The 24,974-nt window shown below is 35.6% G+C and overlaps 1 protein-coding gene across 1 annotated transcript in view; it reads left to right on the top strand.

The window, feature by feature from the left end:
• TRPC4 (transient receptor potential cation channel subfamily C member 4) overlaps nucleotides 1-24,974 on the top strand; it is a 228,693-nt gene that overhangs the window by 180,429 nt on the left and 23,290 nt on the right. The window contains exons 5-6 of the mRNA XM_017951196.3: nucleotides 7,949-8,088; nucleotides 18,380-18,693. Of these exons, the coding sequence (XP_017806685.1) occupies nucleotides 7,949-8,088; nucleotides 18,380-18,693 (454 nt within the window). The remainder of the gene's footprint in view (nucleotides 1-7,948; nucleotides 8,089-18,379; nucleotides 18,694-24,974) is intronic.

The raw sequence follows: 24,974 nt of genomic DNA, 5'->3' as shown, positions 1-24,974 counted from the left end.
GAGACTTCCAAGGTCAGGTCCCCCACAGCTTTGGGGTTTAAATGATAGACCCCTGGAAGTTGTCATAGGTGAAAAGGTGATGTGCTTTTTGTTTGGAGTTGTTTACTATTGGTGTAAGTACTGACAGTAAGAAAGGGAACGACGGGAGATCTGTTTGCAGAGTTACACATTTGTCACATGTAATTGGTGCTGTTAAATGTGGCATCTGAGCATTGCCTACCCCATCACATCCTCACAGCCAGCTTCGCAGGACATAATAGAACCCTCAAATAGCCCTGAGTGAAAATTGTTATGGGAAAGGTAGAAAAAAAAAATAGTAAAAACTTCCAGGCATCTACAAATATTTTTAAAAGGAAGTTCTCTGACTCATTTGTACTGTGATCTTTCCTTTGTTGGTCCCCACAGTCTTGACATCAATGCTTGTAATTAGGCCTCCACCACAACTCTGAGAAATCATGTCCTCTGTTTATAAACAGCAAAGAGCAATTTTGAAATGTTCCCATTGTGGGAACAAGATAAACATTTTGTGACAGAAGCTCTCTTAATCTTTGTTCTCTTCAGGCTTTTTAGTTACCATGGATAATTTACTATCTGAATTCATTTTTTATTTAGTTAATAGCACCCTCTAGTTTTTCTAAAAGCTTGTTTCTTCAAAAATTCAGTAAATGTTGCCAGAATAAATGAAACTGGCCGTTCCGCTACCATGCTCATAACAAACATAAATCCACAGCCATCTGACAGGTATGTGGTGACCAGAGCTATAAAAAGTGATATTTCAATCTGGAACTTAAAAAAAAAGATCCCAACACATTACCCAACAGACATTGATTGGCAATCTTATCTATAGCTCAAGTTTGAACAAAATGATGGCATGAGTTCCCGGTTTTATCAGGATCTCTGTTTTTCCCACACATTTGTGCCTTTCAAAGGTCAGAAGTGAAGTAAGATTTTGGGTGGTCAAGAAAATCAGATTTAATGTCTCCTCCTTGATCTCCAGAGGAACTGTAATATATCAGCATTGTGAGTTTTTGCTTGGTAGTCTTCTTAGAAAACCTTAGAGGTCATCTAGTCTAAACTTCCAGTTGAAGTTTCATCTCCTTTAACCCATCAGATGAGAACAGAGTCTGCTCAGCTATGAAGGAAGTCGAAATAAAATATTGACTTGTACTGAGCTCATAACTTCTTTATACCTCCTTCCCAAAGCCTTTCATCCTCTATGTAAATACCCACAAGATATTTGAATTTAGCTATTTCGGTGACTGTTAATAATCACATTTGACTTTTCAGTTTAGTAGAAGCAGGTACAAAGATAATGAAGTTTATCTGTAAGACATAATGAAATATAAATGCTCTGGTTAGCATGTACTTTAAAATATATTTTATTTCATGATACATACAAATCTGAAAGCAACCAAATTACAAATTTATTAAGTTGGAATGAATTTTAGAGATTACGCAGATCCGTCTCCACTCACTGCTACAATTTCTGTGGCTTAAAGACAGCCTCTGGATTGGAATCTCTGTTACAGGGTAATCCATTCCAGTTTTAGAGCAACTCTAATCGCCAGAATATTCTTCCTTATATTTGGCCAGAAGCTATCTCTCTATACTTTTCTTATCAAAGATCCAATTTCTGCTTTGTGGAGCAGACCAGAGCAAGTCTGTGCCCTCTTGTACAGGACAGTTCTTCATCTCTCATGGCAGCGATTATGATGACTGCTTTTAGTAAAATTGTCACAATCCTAATAGGAAGAAGCGATCTTTGGCAATTTATGCAGTTAGGATAAAAATCATACTTTGTAAAAGTCATGTAATCCAAACCTCTAAATTTTGAAGTGAAATGAGACCTAGAGAGGCTAAGCTAAGATTCTAAAGCTAACTGCTAGCTGAGTTGAACCTGGCCCCTTGATCACCTAACATAGACTAGCTCTTATCACTGTGCCTTGTGGTGAAAAATTAACTTGAAATACATTTGTTAAGCCAATGATTGTATGCACATATTTAATATCTGGGAATTGGCAGTGTCAAGCAAGACAAAACAAATAAGCAACATTGTACTGAGCTCATAACTTCTTCTTTATGCCTCCTTCCCAAAGCCCTCAGTCTGTCCTCTGAAGCACATAGCTCTGTGCCTTGTAAACTCTCAAGAATAAGAAAATGTTGTCCAAGTGCACTGCATTTAGGAGATTCTGATCCAGTCCTGGTTTCTTCATTACCTAGTGGCATCGCATTATTGTTTACACTGCCTCTTTAGGCCTTAGTTTTCTCATGCAGGCTGTGGTTGTCAATTGAATTCTGAGTCTGTAGCCAGGTTAGTAGGAGAAAGCACCATAGGTGTGGAAAAAATGTGAGTCAAGCCTTTTTTCTTACTGGATATTTTAAATTCTAAGTTTCCCACCAGCTCTAAAATCCAGTGCAGGCATCATATCTTACTCAGTTCTGATACACTCCTTTCTCCAATATGGAGGTAGTAAATACTATCATTTTCCCAATTATGTCCCAATTCTATCTGACCTCTCATGAGAGATTTATTTATGAAAGACGACTAAAAGAGGAAACTAGGACATAAATGCTGAATTTAGAATAAAGCAGTTGTCTACAGCCAACTTTAAAAAATACACTATAATTAATTTATCTGAAATCAGGTCTCATATGAGTTATAAATTTGAACAAAATATAAAAACAAAACTTTATTGAAAATTTTAAATAGTCATTGTTTATTTTCATTAATTAATGATAGAACATCATGTCTACTATGCTTTTATTTCATTCAACATTTTATTATTAAAATTTTCAAACAGAGAGAAAATGTAAAAGAAATGTAGTTACTCATATATTGCCTGTAATCAATGTATTACAATAATATTTTAAATTTTTTTTCTATCACTGTATTCATTCCTCAATATCAATTTTGTAATTTTTGCTACATTCAAATTAAGTTATAACACTAACTTTTGGAGTTGAGTGCAGAGATACAAGATGTTATCAAACACATACGGTCATGTAATCACCACCACAGGAGACAGCAAACTATGGACCTGATCTCAGATTGTTTGCCAGTTTTTTAAAATAATTTCATTGAAACACATTCATGCCCATTTATTGCAAAGCCTAAATTATTTGTTCTCTGGCCCTTTACAGAAAAGTCGTTATAATTTTTTATAAATGCCCTTTATCAAATTAAGAAATTTCCCTTTTATTCATATTTTACTGAAAGTTTTTATCATGAATGCATCTTAAATTTTGTCAAATGCTTATACTGCATCTATTGAAATCATCACATTTTTTCAAAAATCTGTTGATGGGATAAATTATGCTGATTGATTTTTAAATATTGAAACAACATTTCATTATCTGGAAAAAACATTACTTGGTCATGATTTATTTTTTTCATATATATTGCTAACTTTTATTCACTACTATTTATTGAGGATTTTTGTGCATATTTATAAGGGCTATTGATGTGTCATTTTAAAGAGTTTTGTCTGATTGTTTATCAGTGTAATACTTGCCTCTTAAATGTTTCTTACTGTTGTGTCTTTGTAAGAGTTTGATTAGCACCGGTATTATTTTTTCTTGAAATGTTTGGTTGAACGCACCATGAAATCAACTGGACCTGAATTTTTTTGTTGTTGGAAGGATATTAACTACATGTTCATTTCCTTTAATAAGTATAGGACTATTCAGGTTGCTTTATGTTCTCTTGAGTGAGTTTTGAAGTTTACGTCTCAGGGAAAAAAAAGCTCATTTAAGTTCTGAAATGTACGAGCATCCAGTTATTCATTCTAGTTGCTTATTATTCTTATAATATCTGTAAGATCTGTATTGATGTTCCTTCTTTAATTTCTGATATTGATCATTTATATCATCTTTTTTGTCAATCATTCTGGCTAGCGTTTTATCAATTTTATTGACCACTTCAAAAAACTAGATTTTGTTTTCATCGATTTATCTTTTGTTTTATGTTTCAGATTTTATTGATTTTTGTTACCTTTGTTATTTTCTTCTTTCTGCTTGTTTTGATTTAAACTTGCTCTTCTTTTTATAGTGTCTTAATTGAAGGTGAAATCACTGAGTTGAACCCCTCATTCTTTTTTAATAAAGCATTCAGAGCTGCACATTTCCTCTAAGTACTGCTCTAGAAGCCTCACAAAGAGTTTTTAGTTGTGTGTTCGTTTTCAATCTTTTCAAAATATTTTTAATTATTCTCATAAATTCGTATTTGAGCCGAAAGAACTATATTGTTTAGTTGAAAAATATTTGGGGATTTTCTAGGTACATTTAACTATTGATTGGTTGTTTATTTATGTTGTGGTCATAGAACTTACTTAGTATGATTTCAACATATATAAATGTGTTGAGGTTTGTTTTAGGGTCCACACTATGGTCTATCTTGGTCAATGTTCCATGTGCACAAGAAAGAAATATGTTTTCTGCTGTTGTCATGTTGTTGATAGTGTTGTTCAGGTCTTCTATATCATTACTAAATTTCTGTCTGCTGGTTCTGTTGGTTACAGAGAGGAATGCTGAAAGCTCCAATTCTAATTCTACTTTTCTTTGTTTCTTATTTCAGTTTTAATAGTTATGGCATCTTGTATTATAGGGTTCTTTTGTTAACCATAAGCACACACAGAATTTTTATATCTTCTTAGCGAATTGGCCTTTTTATTTTTATGTTATATCCCTCTCTATGCCTAGTAATATTGCTTCTTGTGAAATGCATCTACTTTTATATTAATGTAGCCACGGGAGCTGTCTTTTAATTATTGTTTTATGTTATTTCTTTATTTTTCCTTTACTTCTGTGTAATGAAGTAAAGGAATGAATTGTAATAGAGTTGTGCCTGTACTTTTTTTCGTGTATCATCATCTCTGTATTTTCATTAGTGTGTTTAGATCATACATTTCATTGAGTATAATTATGATATGGGTAAACTGGAAGTGTACCCCCATTGCTATTGTTCTTTCCTATTTATTCCATCTGTTCTTCATTGCATTTTTCCTTGTTTGCTTGTTATTGGATTAAATATTTGTATAACACTATTATTTACATTTATGGCTCTCTACTCATATATTTTAAAATATTTAAAAGGATGCCATAATATTTACAATATAAACTATTAATTTATTACATTCTAACTTCAAAAATATTATTCTGCTTTATGTGTAGTATAAAAACCTAATGATGGTAGGCTTGTAATTCCCCTCTCTCATCTTTTGTGCTAATGTCATTATACATTTTACTTTTACGTATGTTGGAAATTACAATATATTGCTACAGTTTTTACTTAGGCAGTAATTATAAGTTAGAAAACTTTTAAATAAAAATATATATTTTATTTTATATGTATAACATATCTTCATATATATATGTATATACACACACACATTTATGGACATAAATCTTCATTTTTAAAAATAAATCTAACTTTCCATCCAATATTATATAACTTCTGGCTTAAAAATATCCTTTTAGTATGTCTTTTAGTGTGGGTCTGACAGAAATAAATTGTCTCAGATTTTGATTGTTTGAAGAAAAAGTCTTTAGTAAGTATTTCTTAGAGTTATTTGTGTTGTATATAGAATCCTGGGTTAATTTTTATTCTTTTTCTTTCAGCACTTTAAAGATGTCACTCCAGGCCAGGCGCGGTGGCTCCTGCCTGTAATCCCAGCACTTTGGGAGGCCAAGGTGGGCGGATCATGAGGTCAGGAGATTGAGACCATTCTGGCCAACATGGTGACACCCCATCTCTACTAAAATACAAAAAAATTGGCCAGGTGGGGTAGTGTGTGCCTGTAGTCCCAGCTACTTGGAAGGCTGAGGCAGGGAAATCGTTTTAACCCAGGAGGCGGAGATTGCAGTGGGCCAAGATCACGCTACTGCACTCCAGCCTGGCGACAGAGCAAGACTCCATCTAAAAAAAAAAAAAAAAAGTTACTCCATTGCCTTGTATATACTTTTTACACCAGAAGTGTGGTGTCAGTCTTACTTTTCTTCCTTTTTTTTTTTTTCTTGGCTGCTTTTGGTATTTTTTCTTTATCTTTTGTTTTTGACGGCTTGAATATGATGCATCATGGTTTGGTGTATGTGGGTACATATGTGTATGTGTGTTTTGGAAAGTTATTCATTCCACCTATGCAGAAGACTAGCAACAGACGTACGCAGCCTTTATGCCTGAAAACGTAACATGTCTCTTCTCTTCTATGTTAGTGTAGAGGTTTGAGGCAGTAAGTCAGGAGTTGAGTTGGGTTTGGGTTTTGTTGTTGCTACGGTCAATTTCAGTGCATCACATGCCTCAGCTTAGGGTGGAAAAGAAGATTATTCTCTTCTTTTTTGGAGAAGGTGGTTCCTTCTCCACCTACAGTTTTGACCTTCCCTGTGCATCTGTGCCTCAGAGGCCCTTCCTCCATTGGTTGTCAATTGCTGATTGTTCCCTGGTGTTTGTTGGCCTAGTGATGCAGGGCAGGAAAACTCTCTGATGTCCTCATCCAGGGTCAGACTTAGGCAGGCCTATATCTGAGTGCTAGGGATGGCACTTTCTCCATGATCTATGCCCTCCTTTTCATGGCAAACATGGCAGCTTATGTACAGGGAAGTTTTTCCTGCCCCTGCTCTGCTGGTGTTGCTGTAATCCTGAGACCCAGGAGTGCTTTCTGTCTCTTCCACCAGGCTAAAGTGTTTTGCTCCTTAGGGGAGAGGAGCCTGGGTAGGACTCTGTGCCTCTTCCACAGAATCAGCCTCTTTTCTCCCCCGGGCTTGAACTATAATATTTCCTTTGAGCTTTGGATGGGGTCCGTGAAGAAGAGCATGCAAAATGGTAGAAATGTTCCTTGTGACTGTGGGTCCCAGGGATTCTGGTCTCTCCTGCGACCTCACAGTGAGCCTAATGTCTTGGATGGTACCAGTGTCTCTTCCTTGCATACTCTGCCGCTGAGCTAAGGCTCAAAACGTGGATGCTTTAGAGGAGAGTGCTTATATTTCAAGTTTAGATTCCTTGGTTTCTTATCTCTCTGATGCATGCTTGGAAAATTATAATTTTATAATTTCAATTTTTCTTGAGTCAGTGGAGGGATAATACTTTTCCAACTTTCTACATCCTACGCAGATCTTCAACTCTAAATTTCATGTTTCAGAATATTATCCTAAAGAATTCTCATTGTTTGCTTGTGTTAATGTAGTTATGACATCATCTTTACCCTTTTAATATTTACTGAATCTAGATATTTTGATATCTCTCTCATCATTAGGCTCTAAATATGGAATTATAAAATTTTAATAAGATAATGGAAATAAAATAATAACCTACACTAATATTTTGTAAGTACTTCATAGAACTTGAAAATAAAGCATTTCCTATTAAAAATTAAAAATATATTTTTCTAGATACAGCTTTAAAGCTATTGCTACATATAAAGCATTTTAATGAATTACCATGAATGCTATAACCATCATTTCTCAAGACTAAAGTCCGGTCTCTGAAGGCACTAACTGCTTAAAGAAACACAACAAAGTATTCCACTTATTGTCTGAAACCAGTTATGATTGCTGGATACACTGATTTTCATGATCTTTGAGTCATTTTGACTTGGGAGAAAAATATATGTCAAGATATTTGCTTTTTAGGAAATGTTATTTTGCAAGGGAAATATATAGTTATAAAGGAGCTACAAGTATAACTCAAAAACTACATATCCTTATGAATTTATCAAATGGATAAAAGAAAGTGAGGCTGTCCTAACAACATCTTCCAGAATTAACTTAGTATCTGAAAGTCTTAAAATAGGGCTGGGACTCAGTATTATTACCTATAAAAAAAATAGAAGTTGCATTCTAGTATAACAATGTGGTCTCTTGCAGCTTCGAGATCTGTAATTGTTAAATTGTATATTGCTTTTTTTTAGTGATTCTATTGAAACCATACTTATAATGAATCTTTCTATAATTGCAGGTTTCATATGGGGAGAAATTAAACAGATGTGGGATGGCGGACTTCAGGACTACATCCATGATTGGTGGAATCTAATGGACTTTGTAATGAACTCCTTATATTTAGCGACAATCTCCTTGAAAATTGTCGCGTTTGTAAAGGTAACTATTATTTATGTTGTTGGTAAAGCATATGTTCTGATTATTAATGATATACTTTCAATTGATACTAATTTTATTAATAAAGTTACCTAGAACTTTTTCTGGATGTAGTATTCATCAGCTCATGGTTTTATTGATAGATATATAGGCATAAAAATACATAAGTAAATGCATAACTTTAATCACAAAACAAATTTTTATAAGTAGAAGTTATCACCCGATTCCCTTGCATCTACTAAGTAGAATGATGTTTCAAAACTATTCACGGCAACTGCTCTAGTTTCTAATCCTTTCTATTTCTACTGAAATTTTACTTCAAACACTGTTTAAATTTTGACAACCCAAATCTATTTTCTTCAGTTATAACTAATAGATAAAATTTCATAGACAGATCAAAATATTACTCTTTCAAAGCGTTGAAATTATTATTCAGTATAAACTAATACAATTTGATATAATTAGAGCAGAATATAATTTCTTTCTCCTCATCCCATTCAACTTGACAGTGCCTGAAATCTCACACACTCATTACTCCTCCAGATTTTGTACACCGTCAATCTTATCCCAACCTCATAATTTGCATAAAACAGTTTTGTTCTGTCATGACAATTGGGATGATTTTGTACTTTGTTGGGTTTCTTTCAACCCAAAGGATTATCTTCTCTCCTTCACTGATTTTCCTTTTCCCCCTTTCCTTTTCTCTTTCTTTTAAAAAAAATTTTCAAAATGACTACTTAATTAGTAAAAAATAAATAAATAAGAATATCGAATTGGGTATGACATAAATAATGCGTTCAATTTAATAATCTGAACTACAAAATTCTAACATGTAGACACACTTTTATTCATTTAGCCTAGTTCTTAAAATAACGCCCTCTGCTTCTGTGGGCAACCTTCAGGTATGACAGAATCAAAATTGTCTGAAGTTGGAAAGGCCATAGTTTTCAGTTAAAATGCTACCAGTTCTCACCAAAATACTAGGGGAAAGCAATTTCTGTCAATTTTATGGAAAGCAAGTATATTTTAAAATGAAAACATAATTTGGTAATTTTATTAATGCATTGAGGTAAATGACCTTGAAAAAATTAAGACAGCAGAAGGTACTCTTTTAACCAAAGGAGATTATGCATCTCTGTAAGAGGTGGGCAGTCTGTGATTAAGCGCCTAGCTCTCCAGTCCCCTTCTTCTGTCATGATCCTTAGATGTATACATAAAATTGTTTAGACCTACTTCTAAAAGTAATATAGGTAGTTTTTTTGTGGTTTTGTGTTGTTATGAAATTCTGGGATTATATCACAATAGCAGTTCTTCTCAAATTTCTAGGTGGATAAGAATCATAAGGAGAGCTTCTGAAATTCAGGCTCCTTTTCTCCATCACCAGATTTAAGTTAGGCGTACTAGGACAAGGTCCAAATTTGCATTTCTAACAAACTCCCAGTTTATATTGACACAGTTGACCTAAGGAAGACACTGTGAAGAACATTGCATTGTATAGACCTGTTCTACAGCTCAGAGAAGTGTGAGATGGAGTCCAAAAGAAACTGCTATTATACATTTATTTACACAATATTTAAACTAAGCTATATCATGTTTGTATTTGTTACATTTGTATGATGTTTATATACAGCACATATATTTTTTCATATATAAGAACTCTGGTATGTAGTGAGTATGCTTACATAGATTAATGGGTATTTGTGGATGTTTTGCCTCAAGACTTTTAGATGTGGGATTTTAATTTAGTTGAAAAGTTGTAAATTCTACACTGGCAAAATATATTTTACCATTGAAATCTAAGCATTGTTCTTTATGTTTAGAATTAAACTCACTCACCCCCAGTGATGAAGAGGAGGGGGCAGAGGGGGAAACGGGATATGGAGAAGTGCACAGTAATTACTGCAGATGAAGACGACCTAAGAATGTGAAGTCTTCAAAAAATACATAGTTTGTTAATAAATGGTCATAGGAGTTCAGCTATAATTGGAAATATAAACCATGACATGTCCTTTCTGAAGGATTTGCATTTAGCACAATGTATGTGTTTGAGTTGGGTGCATGTATTCATTGGCATGCACTGTAAAATCACATTTTTTGTGCTCCTTTCCTCCATCACTTACTAGTTGGGTGACCTTGAGCCTGTTTCTTCACCTCTGTTAGTCTCATCCATAAAATAAGAAAAATAATAATTTCTACCTTATGCTGTTGGCATGAGAAGTAAATCAGTCGATATATGTAAAGTGCCTGTTACAGAATAAACACACTAAATTAATTTTTCCTCTTTTTTTTTTTTTTACTTTTGTCTTTGCTTTCTTCCTCATATACTATGAGTCCACTAGACTTGCCTTTTGTAAGGTCTTTAATGTGTCTCCTCATTTGCTTTATTTTAGTTTAAAAAGAGTGTGAGCTTTAGGTCCATACTTGCCTTCACCATGTTCAATCTCTATGGTATGGGGCAAGTTATTGAATATAGGTATCAATTTTATCACCTGTAAGTTGATGATAATAATCAAAAGATTATTTTTGATTTGATATTTGTGGGACCTGTGATGTCACTGTGACTTTTTTATTTTTCCTTCCTTACCTTACGCTTGTTCTGTCATTCAATTTTTTTCAGGCTAATTTGTAATAACTTATAAATTATTATTTTAAGAACAGGTAGGTTATTTGCAGGAAAAAAATAGAGTCTGATGTAGATAAAGCAAACAGCTATTATGTGAATCAAGAAGCTAATTAAATCAATAAGCATTTATTGGAGCACACTAAGAAACAGCTTTTGATCTGGTTGCTGAGAATGCAAATCTGCCCAAGAGGTAGCTCTTGCCTTCAACTGGGTCACAGTTAGGCAGATGAAAGAGAAATGCATGTAACCAAGGATCTTACAATGTAGTAAGGTCTATAATAGGGGCTACTGTAGCATGAGAGAAGGAACTGAACTTTTCTGTAATGGCATGGAATTATCCAGAGGACAGTACAGGTGGACATCTATCATGATCATGAACATGCATGAGCATTCAAGACAGAAAAGGCACAATATGCAAAAGTGACAGTGTCTAGCAAGTAGAGTTCAATATCTATTTTGGATTATCCTAAAAATGTGGGCAGGGAGAAGGTGAGAAGGACTTTCCACATCTTGCTATCGGGCTTGAATTTTACCCTATAAATTATAAGGATCCATTTATGACATTTATGCAGAGAATGGTTCAAATGATGATGATTGCCTGAAATACAGCAGTGAACATAAGAGAAGATGATAGAAGATTGGACTTGAACAAATTTAGGTAGTAAGTTCTGGGAGATATGTGATTTAGTAATTATGAAATACGAGGTAGATGAAATCATGCTAATAATTCTCCTTTGTAAATAGATTCACCTCTTTTGCTTCAGACGAGATTACCAGTGTTATAACTAGGACCTCTGCTGGGGTTATAACTAGGTTCTACCTCCTGTCTGAGGATTCCTGAACAAGAACAAAATTCATTCACAGGTCATTTTGGTTAAGTCGTAGAACTGGACCAAAAAAACTGTATCATCCTCCAAAAAAGGGAATCTTGTTATAATTCTTCTTTTCAGAAAGAGAACCTTTTAGAATACATCTGTCATAGGGTCCACCCTTGTTTAATTTGCCCATTGTGTTAGTCACCTCGGCTTGTCACAATAGAATACCAAGAAATTTATTTCTTGCAATTACAGAGACTGGAAGCCTGAGATCAAGGTTCCAGCATAGTTGGTTTCTGGTGAGGTCTCTCTCACTGACTTGTAGAAGGTTGGTCACATTCACCTGGTGGGGGTGGGACGTAAGAGGTTGGGAGAGAATGCAAACTTTCTCTCCTTATAAGGTGTGTCTCCTTATAAGGACACTCATCTCATCATGAAAGTCCACCCTCATGACCTCATCTAAACCTAATCACCTCCCAAAAATACCATCTCCAAATACCATCACACTTGGGGGCTCAATTTGGGGAGGTGCAGTTCAGTTCATGACACTTACATTTTTCATCTACTTGCAGGAAAGATCTTTCTTTAAAACACACACAAAACAGACCTTCTAACCAAGGCCATGGGACTGCTGTGACTACGACTTATATCACTTCCTACCTATGTGATTTGGAGCAAGTTACTGAATCTATGCCTCAAATTTCTCTGTGTAAAACAATAATAACAATAAAACATAATAGAATGTTTATGAAGATTAAATCAATAAACATTTAATGTCATAGAATAGAATCTAGTATAAAAATGCAGTATTTGCTCTTAATTTTTATATACAATGCAACAGTATTGTAATGTGCAAAGACAGAGCATAAAAATATGTATGGCTTCAATATTATCCATTTTACATGCAAAGTTTTGTGGTGTTTTCTTGAATATCTTGATTTATTAGCATTTTAAAGCTCATGGGTTGTGAATTTTAAAAAAATTGCTCCTAATCCTCTAGAGGACAGTTTGTCAATCATTTTCTCTTTTCACTATGTATGAAGTATTAGTTAATCTGGAGCTTGTTGATGCCTGGGGAACCACAATTATAAAATGTTACTGCAGTTTCATTAGGGCTGGTTTATTTCTAAATATTATCCAGCCCCTTTTCTGTATGTAACACTTCTCATATTTGTCTTCAACAGTTTGGCAGAAATGATTCGATTCTAATACCTTTTTCACTGCGTAATTTAAATAATATTTTCAAAAAATCAAAATTTTTATTAATAAGAAGATTTGTTTTAACCATCATTATGGCTTTTCTTTATAACACCATTCTTCTAAATAGTTCTAACTGCAAGTCTCATAGATCCCGTCTATTATTAACTAGAAAAGGGGCAAGTGTTTTTTCTATTTTATAAATGATGTAACTTTAGTCTGCTCCCCAAAGTGTGGGATTGTCTAAGATATTCTTTAGTTTTATGGCAGAAAGCTATAGAGATTTGAATCTTAGTTGTTTAATCAGAATTATGTACTTGAAGAGAAAATAATATGCCTTCCTGGTATAAACACTGGTCTTTTTGGTCTTTCACTACTTAATTATCTGATAAATTTCTAGAAAGGGAAAAGATTTCACCATGTAAAGCACACATTAAAACCAAATACATGTTTCTTATTTAATCTCACTGACCAATATTTTTATTTCATATTAATTTAACTTTTACTCATTTCTATTTATTACTTGACATTCACAAGTATGCATCAGAGATTATAGAGGATATAAAGATAACCTAACATATTTTCCTACATTCAATAAACTTCTGATCCAATATTATGATTCAGTTCATCTTTCTCTCTTAACACTCCTGCTAAACTCTTCATGACTTGGCTCCAACTCATCTCATCCTCTCATACTCATCTCACTGTTCCCGAATCTTCTGTGTTACATCTGTGTCAAGATACATTTATAAAAATGATCCATATACTCTAACCACTTTGTTTTTGAATACGTCTATAATTCTTCTCCCCAGAGTGCTTTTTGAGTTCCTATCGTATACAAAGCACTCTACGAGATGTCCAGCACCTAAAAATGCCGTAGACAGAGCTCCCCGCATAAGAATCTGACAAGTAATCCAAAGGTACCTCTCTATTATACAAGTCTGCAAAATAAGCAATTCTCTTTCAAAGGAATCTGATTGGAAATAAAGGCTTGGGGCAAAACCGAACTAGGGTACGTACAGACTGAAAACAAATAATTGAAAGAAGGAGGAATACAGGAATTAATGATCCGAGAAAACCTATGTGTGTTTAAAGTAGTTCTTGATTTCTTTCTAAAGGATTACTTTACAACACGGAGCTGTCAGCTCTGATCAGCAGGATCCTAGTGTCCATGCATCTGCAGTTGGAGTAAAGGATTAGCACGGCTTGATTAATGTAAGACTTCACCATGTTGTAAACTCATATGGCATCTTCCTTGATCACTACCATGAACCCTGAAGATAGTGCCTGACACAGAGCAGGCACACTCATGTATACTTGATGAATGAATAACAAAATAATTGGAATTTAAATTCGTTCTAGAAAAATGGTACAATGTTCATGGAAAAGCATTTTGGTAAGAATGTGTAACTAATCTGAGGAATTATCAGTATTGAAAGTTTGAGCCAAAACATTAGGTGTCTAATTAGGGCCAAATGGCAGTTAAATCTTTAAAAGAAGTCAGAACACAGAGGCTTTATGTAGCATGTTGAAAAACCAGAAGGTCATCTCAAGGACAATGTTGTGATTGAAGAACATTAAATAATATGTGACATGGTCTGGTTGGCTCCTTTAAAAGATTCTGGAGGAGGGCTGGGCGCGGTGGCTCATGCCTGTAATCCCAGCACTTTGTGAGGCCCAGGCGGGCAGATCACCTGAGGTCAGGAGTTCAAGACCAGCCTGGCCAATGTGGTGAAACCCCATCTCTACTAAAAATGTAAAACTTGGCTGGGCATGGTGGTGGATGCCTATAATCACAGCTACTCAGGAGGCTGAGGTAGGAGAAGTGCTTGAATCCAGGAGACGGAGGTTGCAGTGAGCCTAGATTGTGGGACTGCACTCCAGCCTGGGCGACAGAGTGAGACTACGTCTCAAAAAACAAGATTCTTGAGGAGATACATAGATGATGGAGGACATAAGACTTCAGGCAGGGAGAGCAGTGAGGAAGGTGCTACAGTTATATCTGAGAAATAAGAGGTACTATTTTAAAACAGTGAGGGTACTGATGAAGAGAAGGAAGCAACCTACATAAAATTTGGATTTAGATGCTGGAATTTTAGATGAAAAGATTCTAGGATGAACCACAAATTCTGACTTGGTGACCTGTTGCCATTCATAAGATCAGAAGGGGTAAATAGAGAAAGAGTTTGAGGATGCAAAGGTGATGAGTTACACTTTCAGTCTGTGAGTTTGAGATGCCTGTGAGATATCCAAGTGGAAAAGTCAACCAGACAGTACAATGCAGAATAGGGCTGTTAGGTGAGAAGTCTCAGCTGGAGATGTAGAGTTGAGAATAATCACTGAGAGTTGAAATCCTGGAAAACACCCAGGGAGAATGTGTAGAATGAGAAGAGAGGAGGCTTGAAAAGTGAACTCAACTTCTAAGGGGCAGGTGAGATTGAGGAACTTCCAAAAGAGACTGAGAAGAGGCCACTCAAAGACAAACATGCAAAGATGAAAAGTGAAGGTAGGTTTTGTAAATTGCTCTTAAATAGCAGAGCCAAAGACATTTTTAAAAAATTCAAATTAATATTTTAATTCCTAAGAATAGGCGTGGAAAATTCGTTGACTGAAGAATTACAATTATTTGCTACAAATTCAAAGAATGTTACAATTTGTCAGCATTATAACAATCACTTTGTTAAATGATGACTACGGGCGAGGTAGCGGCGCCTGTAGTCCCAGCTACTCGGGAGGCTGAGGCAGGAGAATGGCGGGAACCCGGGAGGCGGAGCTTGCAGTGAGCCGAGATCGCGTCACCGCACTCCAGCCTGGGCGACAAAGCAAGACTCCGTCTCAAAAAAAAAAAAAAAAAAAAAAAAAAAAAAAGAAAAAAAAACTTAAGAAAATGTCTATGTGAAGGATGGGATAAAAATTTCAAAAAGCAAAACTTAGAATAAAATCAAGAGATAATTGCTTCATATTTATATCTCTTAATCCGTGACAGGATATGAGGTTTTTTGGATCAGAGAACAGATAAATTATTTACTTACATAGCAAACTTAGCATCGGTTCCCCATCCCCCAGTCCCCAGTGGGGGACCTAGTAGCCAGCCGTACCCTGTGTATACAGGGGTTGTACCCCAGGAGAGGAGGTTGGAAAATATGTGTCTCAGAACTCATACCGTGCAGCTGAGCCAGCTGCCTCTCTTTCCCCTGGAGAAGAAAAGAGAAAGACTTCAACTAAAGTAAATAAATGGTCTCTGGGGAGGCACAAGTCCCTAGGTTTATTATTCTGAGTGTAAGCACATAGTTTCTGGGAGGATGATCCTAAGTGTCTCAGGAGTTCCCCATCTTTAACTTCCAATGGTTCTTTGCCACTCAAACATCCTTTAACCCAGATGCCAGCAATGTTTTGCCTAAAGCTTTGACCTTGTATAAAGTGAATATATTCATGTAGCACTTTTTCCTGGCCGTGACTAGAGGTGCTAGACTATGAAATCAAGTTAAATAATCACAATGGCGCAGAATCTGTAAAAATGGAAAACCTTCCTCTTAGGATTTTTTTTTTTTTTTGTCTCAGCTGAGATAATTTACCAAGAAGGGCTCTTTTCACAGTAGGTCCGTAATAGAGCTTGACCCAGTCATAATGTGATGATGGGTCCACATCCCACCTGACCTGGATGTGAAACCTAAAGCACTGCATAGCATCTTTCCTAGATTTGAAGGACTTTTAAACCTTTGACAACACATCATCTCTATCCATTCCTAGCCTCAGGAGCCCCAGACAGAATTCATCACTTCCTCTTCCCTATTCCCACCGCACTTTGTGTTAATCTCTTAGAGCATTTTTATTATAATTAGTTGTGCCTGTCTGCCTCACTGGACTAGGAATACTTGACAGGAGAAAATATTTCTTGAGCACCCACGATATTCAGGGCATTGTATTAAATGTTGTAAGAAGTTCAAGAAAATGATTGCATTCTTAAGAATACTTCTTGTTTCATTTTTTGTATATCTTGAAATACAGTCCTGAGCTATATTAGGTTAAAGGAAGAGAAATTGAATTAGCCATCAACATAGGGGGATATTCCTCAACTATAAATATTTATGAGCTGATTCTATAGTTGATAGAATTAGCTATCAATTATAGGGGGACAGCTATCACTATTTATGGACTTAAATGTGAGTGTCTTTAAGAGGGAAGTGAGGAAAGGAAGGAGAATGTGATCTTGGTGTTTGAAGGAAAAGGTGGCGTCATACATAGTGAGACTAAGAGCAGAGAATTAGGTAATGTTTAGTATCTAACTTTCACTCTGACACTTGTCATAATGAAAGAGAAAAACATCTTAGCTTTTTTTTTACATCTTCAGTAATTAGCTATTTTATACGGAAGCTATGTGTGGGAATGTTCAAGAACATTTATCGGGATTTAAAAATAGAAAATAATTTTCTTCTAGTTCAAACTTGATTGTTTTACACCACCAGTCAAGCAAGAGTCTGAGTGTTGAATAAGATCAGGAGCCTATAATACATTTTCTCCCCAGAGAGATTAAAAAATACTATCTATTAGTTTCAAGGAGAATTAATTGATTCACATTTGTAAAGGTCTTTGATGTAAAATGTGCTATAAAAAGAATAAAAAACATTCTGTGGAACACAGAGTAGCACTAACTTTCTTTTCATTGGAAAAATATCTTGGTTGTCTAGATATATTTTTCAGTGATGTGTATGAAGCAAATAATTCAGTTTATTGTTCAGTTCTAATACAGATTTAATTACGGATTTTCATACTGCAATATTTCAAAAAGGATATTCGACCCTTTTTTTTTTTTTTGAGATGGAGTTTTGCTCTTATTGCCCAGGCTGGAGTGCAGTGGCGTGATCTTGGCTCACCACAACCTCCATCTCCTGGGTTCAAGCAATTCTCCTGCCTCAGCCTCCCCAATAGCTGGGATTACAGGTTCCTGCCACCATGCCTGGCTTTTTTTTGTATTTTAGTAGAGACGGGGTTTCTCCGTGTTGGTCAGGCTGGTCTCAAACTCCTGACCTCAGGTAATCTGCCCGCTTCAGCCTCCCAAAGTGCTGGGATCACAGGCATGAGCCACCATGCCCGGCTTCGACCCTTTAAAAAAAAAAAAAAGGATACAAATTTACCTCGATAGTACACAGGTAAATTTTATTTTGCTCTTTGTATGTTTCAACATCAGGATAATTCAAATCTGACATTTTAATTAACCTGCTTACTTTTTAAATAATTGCTGGTCAAAGTTTAAGGTAGCAATTTTTTTCTCAAATCACATATTTTACCTACTTAAGGAACATTCAGATAAATGTTATATTTCCTATATATTAAATGTAAAAAATTAGCAATTCAATGACTGCCGGGATGATTTGTAAGTTAGGTTGTATTTACATTTAGGACATAGCAGAGGAAGAACTGATGGGTTTTGCCCATATTGGTCATTTGTTTCCATAGCAACAGACCACCACTTCTACTCATTTGTATGTAATTTGTATCCTACATGTGTTCCTCTAGAATTGGCAAGTGTGTTCAAAAATCAAAAACAAGGTCATCAATTATTTTGTTCAAAATTTAATAGTTTACCTTCTGGGTCTGACCTTGATATATTTATATGCGTGTGTTGGTTTTACTTTCCCTTTGTTTCTGTTTTCTCCAGTACAGTGCCCTTAATCCACGAGAATCATGGGACATGTGGCATCCCACTCTGGTGGCAGAGGCTTTATTTGCTATTGCAAACATCTTCAGTTCTCTGCGTCTGATCTCACTGTTTACTGCAAATTCTCATCTGGGACCTCTGCAAATCTCTCTGGGAAGAATGCTCCTGGACATTTTGAAGTTTCTATTCATATACTGCCTTGTGTTGCTAGCATTTGCAAATGGCCTAAATCAATTGTACTTCTATTATGAAGAAACGAAAGGGTTGACCTGCAAAGGCATACGATGTGAAAAGCAGAATAATGCATTTTCGACGTAAGTCTGATAGACATTTCTACTGGTACTGTTGTACAGCATTTAGAGTGCACCACATCACAAACTTGAAAAACCTATGACAAATGGTTATAAAGAAAATGGGGAATTAAAATTATGCTTAATGCAGAAAACAGAATTCATGTGGCTTTAAATAGAAATGAAAACTACCGACAGGAAAAAGAATACCTGGCACATTTATTTTAAATTTTAGTAAAATCATCTTTTCTTGTAAATGACTTCATGAAAAAGAAAGCAACAGATACTATTTTTTTAGACGTAGAATCGAAAAAGGTAACCTAGGTACTACGAAAGCTTACAAGTACATTAAAAGATAGAACATATGTAAAACCACTCATGTTGGAAAATTCAAGTAGGTTTCAATGTTTCCTTATGTGTTTCCCAGGTACTAAAGTCCATTTACGTATCTCTTTCATTCTCTAGTTTCCTACACAAAAACTTAAGCATCTAAAAATAGTGCAAATGGAAATCTAAGACTAATCTAGCCATTATTGCCATGCACACAACACTCTCTGTGCCCTTACAGCTGAATGAGCAATAGACACTGTCTATTGTCAACTCTCTTCAGTTATTCTCATAACAGGCGTTGCTAACAGCACACAGCTTCATGGGCACTGTGTTTGATGGTCACACAGCTCTCATAGGCTATTCCTCTATATATCTGTCCCATTTCCTTCCCACTGTGACAAACAGACGGTTAACTAGTAGGTGAATTAATAAGTGAAGTGATATTCCTCCACACAGTAACCACATTTGAATACACAGTCATTTTGTAGGTGACTTTAAAAGTCATACCTTATTCATGAGCCATCATAGAATCATGTATACTATAAGAGAGGATGGTAATTTCTCAAGTAAGAAAAATTCAATATCACATGAGCAAATTCACTTACAGCTAAAATGCTCTTGTTGATTTAATTCTACATCTGTTTTATCTTAGCCCCAATATTTAAAACTTCATTTTAATTATTCATCATCTTCTTATTTGCACATAATTTTTAAATGTCAGCCATTGATACCTCATTGTTTTCAGAAATAGATTTGATACATCCATGGATCTTAAATAAAACACTTTTTTTTTTTTTTTTTTGGACAGAGTTTTGCTCAGTCACCCAGGCTGGAGTGCAGTGGTGTGATCTCGGCTCACTGCAACTTCTGCCTGCAGGGTTCAAGTGATTCTCCTGCTTCAGCCTCCGGAGTAGCTGGGGCTACAGGCACCCACCACCACACCTGGCTAATTTTTTTATTTTTAGTAGAGATGTGGTTTCACCATGTTGGCCATGGCTGAGTCTTGAACTCCTAACCTCAAGGGATCTACCTGCCTCAGCCTCCCAAAGTGTTGGGATTACAGGCGTGAGCCACTTCACCGGCCTTCCAGCTCCATCTTGATCCTGTATTCCTAAGCAGCAGTTTCTTGACCTGACTGGTTCACTCAGTCTTGACATCTTCCCACTGCTCTCTTCTGACCCTGGGCAGAAGGAATTCAATGAAATCCCTTGCAAAAACATCCTCATAACTAGCATGGCCTAGGATGGCATCTCAGTTTTGATATCTGAACTTCTCTTCCTCCCCCACCCACTCCCCCACCCCCGTCTCATTTGTGGTTCTTGACTTGCAACTCGGCCAGGGAAACCTGGATTAGAGATTTACAATGGTCAGATCCCACCAACCTCTTCCTTCATAAATGAGAGTTCTGCTCTAACCGTCTTTGTCTGCCAGCTGGTCTCCTGGATTTCTGATGGAGAACCCTTGTGAATGCTCTTTCACAACTTTCTTCTTACTTTACGCTGCATAACCTGGTGCAAACTGCTTGCCAAAACCACCCCATCTGTTCCTGTTGCCATATCCTTCTGACTTCCTCCTTTGCCTTCCAGAAAGAACTTCCACACAGCATTTAAAACTGTGTTAACTCCTAGGTGCTCTTTATTTTGCGGGAAAAGCTCTGGTTCCCAGACCCAACCCTTCTCACCTATCTGATTCCTCTGCAATCAATAGGTTATACCTAACACTGTCATGATTTATGATCTCCTAAAATTCCTAGGAATTTCCTTGTCCCTAGTATTGGTTTCTTTGTAAGTAATAACATATTACAAACTAATCATAACATAAATCAAAGGAGATTATGGCCAGACAAATAAGATGTAAAATACTTAATATAAATTCTATTCCAAAATCAAATATATTGGATTATTGGGATTATGTATTACTTTCGTTTGTCTATACCAATGGTTTCCTCTATTGTCATGAGAAGCAACATATAATTACATATCTTAAATACTATAGGCCTATATCATTCAACCCAAATAAATCAGTTATTGCACTTATTTTTTCTAAATAATAGAATATAAATCTGCAAGCCACAAGTTAGTTTTTGCTTCAAGATATTGAAAAATTAAAGTATATATCAATAGCCCTTACCATTAGGAAGCAGGAGGTCCTAGACATAAGTCACCTATCCCTTGATGACTCTGTTTAAGCAAAACAGACATCAGTCACTGTCACAGGGTATATAGTGATACCGTCGGGGCCCCTGCTCTACATCTTACTTCAGTGCTTTCTTTGGTCTTTAATTTTCTTTTTGTAATTCTGTATGATTCATAAATTAAAAACTACCCACTATTTCTGAGACCTTATTCTATGTGAAGGTTAAAAATAAAATAATTCATATAAAGTACCTAACACAGTGCATGTCATACAATGTCATCAAAAATGGTAGCTACTCTTATTATTGTCATGATTGGCAATGGTAGAGGATTATCTCTCACATACCACTCATAAGGTTTCATCTCTATTATTCCTTCCACTCAGGTTCAAAGTTTGTAGAAATTTTGAACCCAGTATTTCCCATTAGCTACCACTCCTGTTTCTCTCATTTCTTTCATCCAAGTAACCCTAAAATAAGCCTATGCAAGATATGTTATTTTCTCACCTCTCACTCAGACTTCATCCAATTACAATTTGGCTTCTGCTTCCATCATTCCACTAAAACTGCCCTAAAAATTATCATCTAGAGCCTTCTTATCACCATTAACTATGGACATTTATCTGCTCACGTTTTACTTAATGTGTCTGCTTCATTTGACCCTGTTTAATGCTTCCCTTTTTGGAAATCTTGTCCCCTTTTAACTTTCATATTATTACCCTTTTCACTTCAAATCTTACTTCTCTAGCCTTTCTCACTTTAACCCTAACCCTAACTTTACTCTGATAATTTTTTATTTTCATTACTGCTTTTAAATAGTGGTATGTCTTAGCATACTAACCTGAGACCCTTTTAACAGTACCCCTATGAAAACTCATCTATGCTTTTGGAACTGGCTCTATATGTCTACGACATGACTTCCATATTTATATTACTAACACCAATTTCTATCCTTGGATTGCACAATATATTCATCTGTCTATTAGACACTTCTCTTTACATGCATCTTGAAGACTTACATTCAATCAAAGAGAATTTATCATAGTCTCTCTAAAACGTATTCTTCCTCCTGCTTAATTCCTTTTCTTAGTCAACATGACCACAATCCACCCAGAAACTTACATCAAAAATGTATATCTTATTCTAGATCTTACCTTCTTCTCATCTCTTCCATGTGTAGTCAGTCAACAAATGTCTGTTCCCACTCTTATTATCTTGGCACCGTCTTCCCCTTGCTCTCCACTCATGCCCAAATCTAAGTACCCCTGCCCCTGGTGTCTGCCTTATTTCATGTCTTCCATCTTGCTTCCTGAGTTATATTTCTAAACCAAAATCTGAGGGTCCTCTGTTTAAAGTGCCAAAATGGTTTCCCTATTGCTTACAGGATACTGCCACATTCTTTAGCTTGACGTTTTAGATCATTCATTGATCTGTCTGTCCCCTGCCTCCTGTCTTAGTCCATTTTTGTTGCAATGAAGAAATACCTGAGACTGGGTAATTTACAAAGAAAAGAGGTTTATTTGGTTCATGGCTCTGCACACTCTATAAGAAGCACAGCATCAACATCTGCTTCTGGGGAGGGCCTCAGGAAGCTTCCATTCACAGTGAAAGGCTAAGGGAAGTGGGAAGCAGGCAATCACAGGGGGAAAGAGGAAGGAAGCAAGGGAGGGAGGTGTAGAGGTCTTTTCAACAATCAGATCTTGTGAGAACTCACTAATTGCTCCTAGAATGACACTAAGCCTTTTGTGAGCAACCCATGATCCACCACCATCACTCAAACACATCCTTCTACGCCCCACTTTCAACATCAGGGATTACATTTCAACATGGTATTTGAAGGAGACGAACATCCTCTGTATCACTTCCTTATCTTGTCTCATCTTTCAATCCCCCAGCAATACTTTACTCTTCAATATTTCCTGATGGATTATAAATGTAAATCTCCAAATATGTATTTTCTTCTCTTATTCGAGAATGTCCTTATTCTGTCCTTCCATATGGCATTCTTTTTTTCCAAATCCTACCTCAGATATACCTTTTCCAGGAGGTCTTTTCTAGGGGCCTTTTCTGATCTTCTCCCTAGCTGCGAACACCCAGTGTCAGGCTGTGATCCATGTCTTCTATGTGACTTCATGCAGTTTCCTACCAGTGAACAGATACTTCCTTCTGCTCCTTTCCAGGTTATTCTCTCAATACCCTGAGAAGAACTGCATGTTACCAAAAGATACATAGCATTTAGTTGTTGAAACTACTCTATGTGCAATTTTAAGCTATTAGCCCCTGGCAAGGTACTCTCTTACGAAGAGAGGGGCACAGGCTTTGTGACAGGTATTGTCTCATTAAGCAAAGCCCTTTTATATTTGTTGGAGCTGTATTCCTAATGATTGTAATTGGCCAGTTGGAGTCATACATTATTTTAATATTACATTTTTGCTTATAAGCTAAAGATAAAATATTCAGATGAATTTTTATTAATTTATGTTTGCTCATTGTTTTAGTCCCATGGGATAGAGGAAAACTTCAACGGTGGAATATATTACATTTTACACATTCAATTTTTCTGGCTGTAAATATATAATCAGGGAAACAAGCTAATTATATAAAGTAGATGTTGAGCAATACATTCAAAGCAAGAGACAAAATGTTATCATTAGGAAGGCAGGACCTCGGTCCACCCATACAGACTGTTAGGATTTAGTCTTTGACCCAAGTTTTGTACTAAATGTCACTTAATTAAATTGTAGCATTATCTTGGAGAGTTTTCAGTTCATATCTTACCACAGAACAAGAAAAATATTAGTCACATAAAGGCATTCTGAGATGTGATGCTTTAAGTAAGGATCCTTCAATTTATGGGCAATGTTGGTCTCAATAGATTTGGGAATTAATAATGATAAAAACATTTCTGAAAGCAATGGCTTTGAAATGTTAACCCAGACCGATTTTTTTAAAAACCCACCTATTATCTGAACAATTCACTCAGAAACACTTTAAGACCAGGGTCTTAATTCCTCTGAGAAGTAAATACATTTTAGTTAAGTGGAACTAGTCTTTAATCCTCACCATTGACTTATTCCACTGAAAGAAGGAAAATCAAAGAAAGAAAGAATCCATAAGTAATCATGAAATGTCACTTTATTTAGAATTTTCCCCTTTAATTTTTTTTAAACATCAATAAATATTTTGCAAAAGTGTTTACTAATATTTCCTAAGATTAGTAGTTAGTATTTAGACAGGAGCAAATGTATACTATTCAAAATAAGCCGTTTATTCTGCATCATTGTTTTTATTTGAAAAAGAACCTGTAACGGGATTTATGTGGTAACATTTTACACAATATATTTTATAACTTATAATATTTAACTTATAACTTTCCTTAAATTGCTATTCATGTCAGGAAAACCAGCTGATTTTTATGTGTATACTCACAATGAGAAAATACACTATTTGGAAAGAAAGAATACAATTATTTCACATTAAATCCAAAGGACACTGTGATTAATTTTAGAATTGTCTTTAAAGTTACTAAAAATAAAGAATTCATGGCCATGGGCCAAATTTACTTTTTCCTGAGAAACTTTCAAAGAGTGGCTTTAGTGGCCTTTGTCTAGGGCCGATGAGCCAGACTTAATTCTCTCTAATATTGTTGGAATCTGGCATCTGGGTTTTCCTCTAAGAATGAATGCACAGCATTCCATTTAAGGATCACAGTTTGGCTAAAGTTGATCAGATCAGTGCTCTTTCTGCTTCACAGTAATCTGTTGTTCCATCGTTTTACAGCTCTAGAAAATAAATAGTTAATCTTTTATCTTAAAACTAGTTGCTCAATTAAAAATACAAA

The sequence above is a fragment of the Papio anubis genome, chromosome 15 (assembly GCF_008728515.1).
Source record: "Papio anubis isolate 15944 chromosome 15, Panubis1.0, whole genome shotgun sequence".
Taxonomy (NCBI): Eukaryota; Metazoa; Chordata; class Mammalia; order Primates; family Cercopithecidae; genus Papio; species Papio anubis.
Note: the sequence above shows the minus strand (reverse complement) of the source record. Positions and strands in the feature narration are given on the sequence as shown.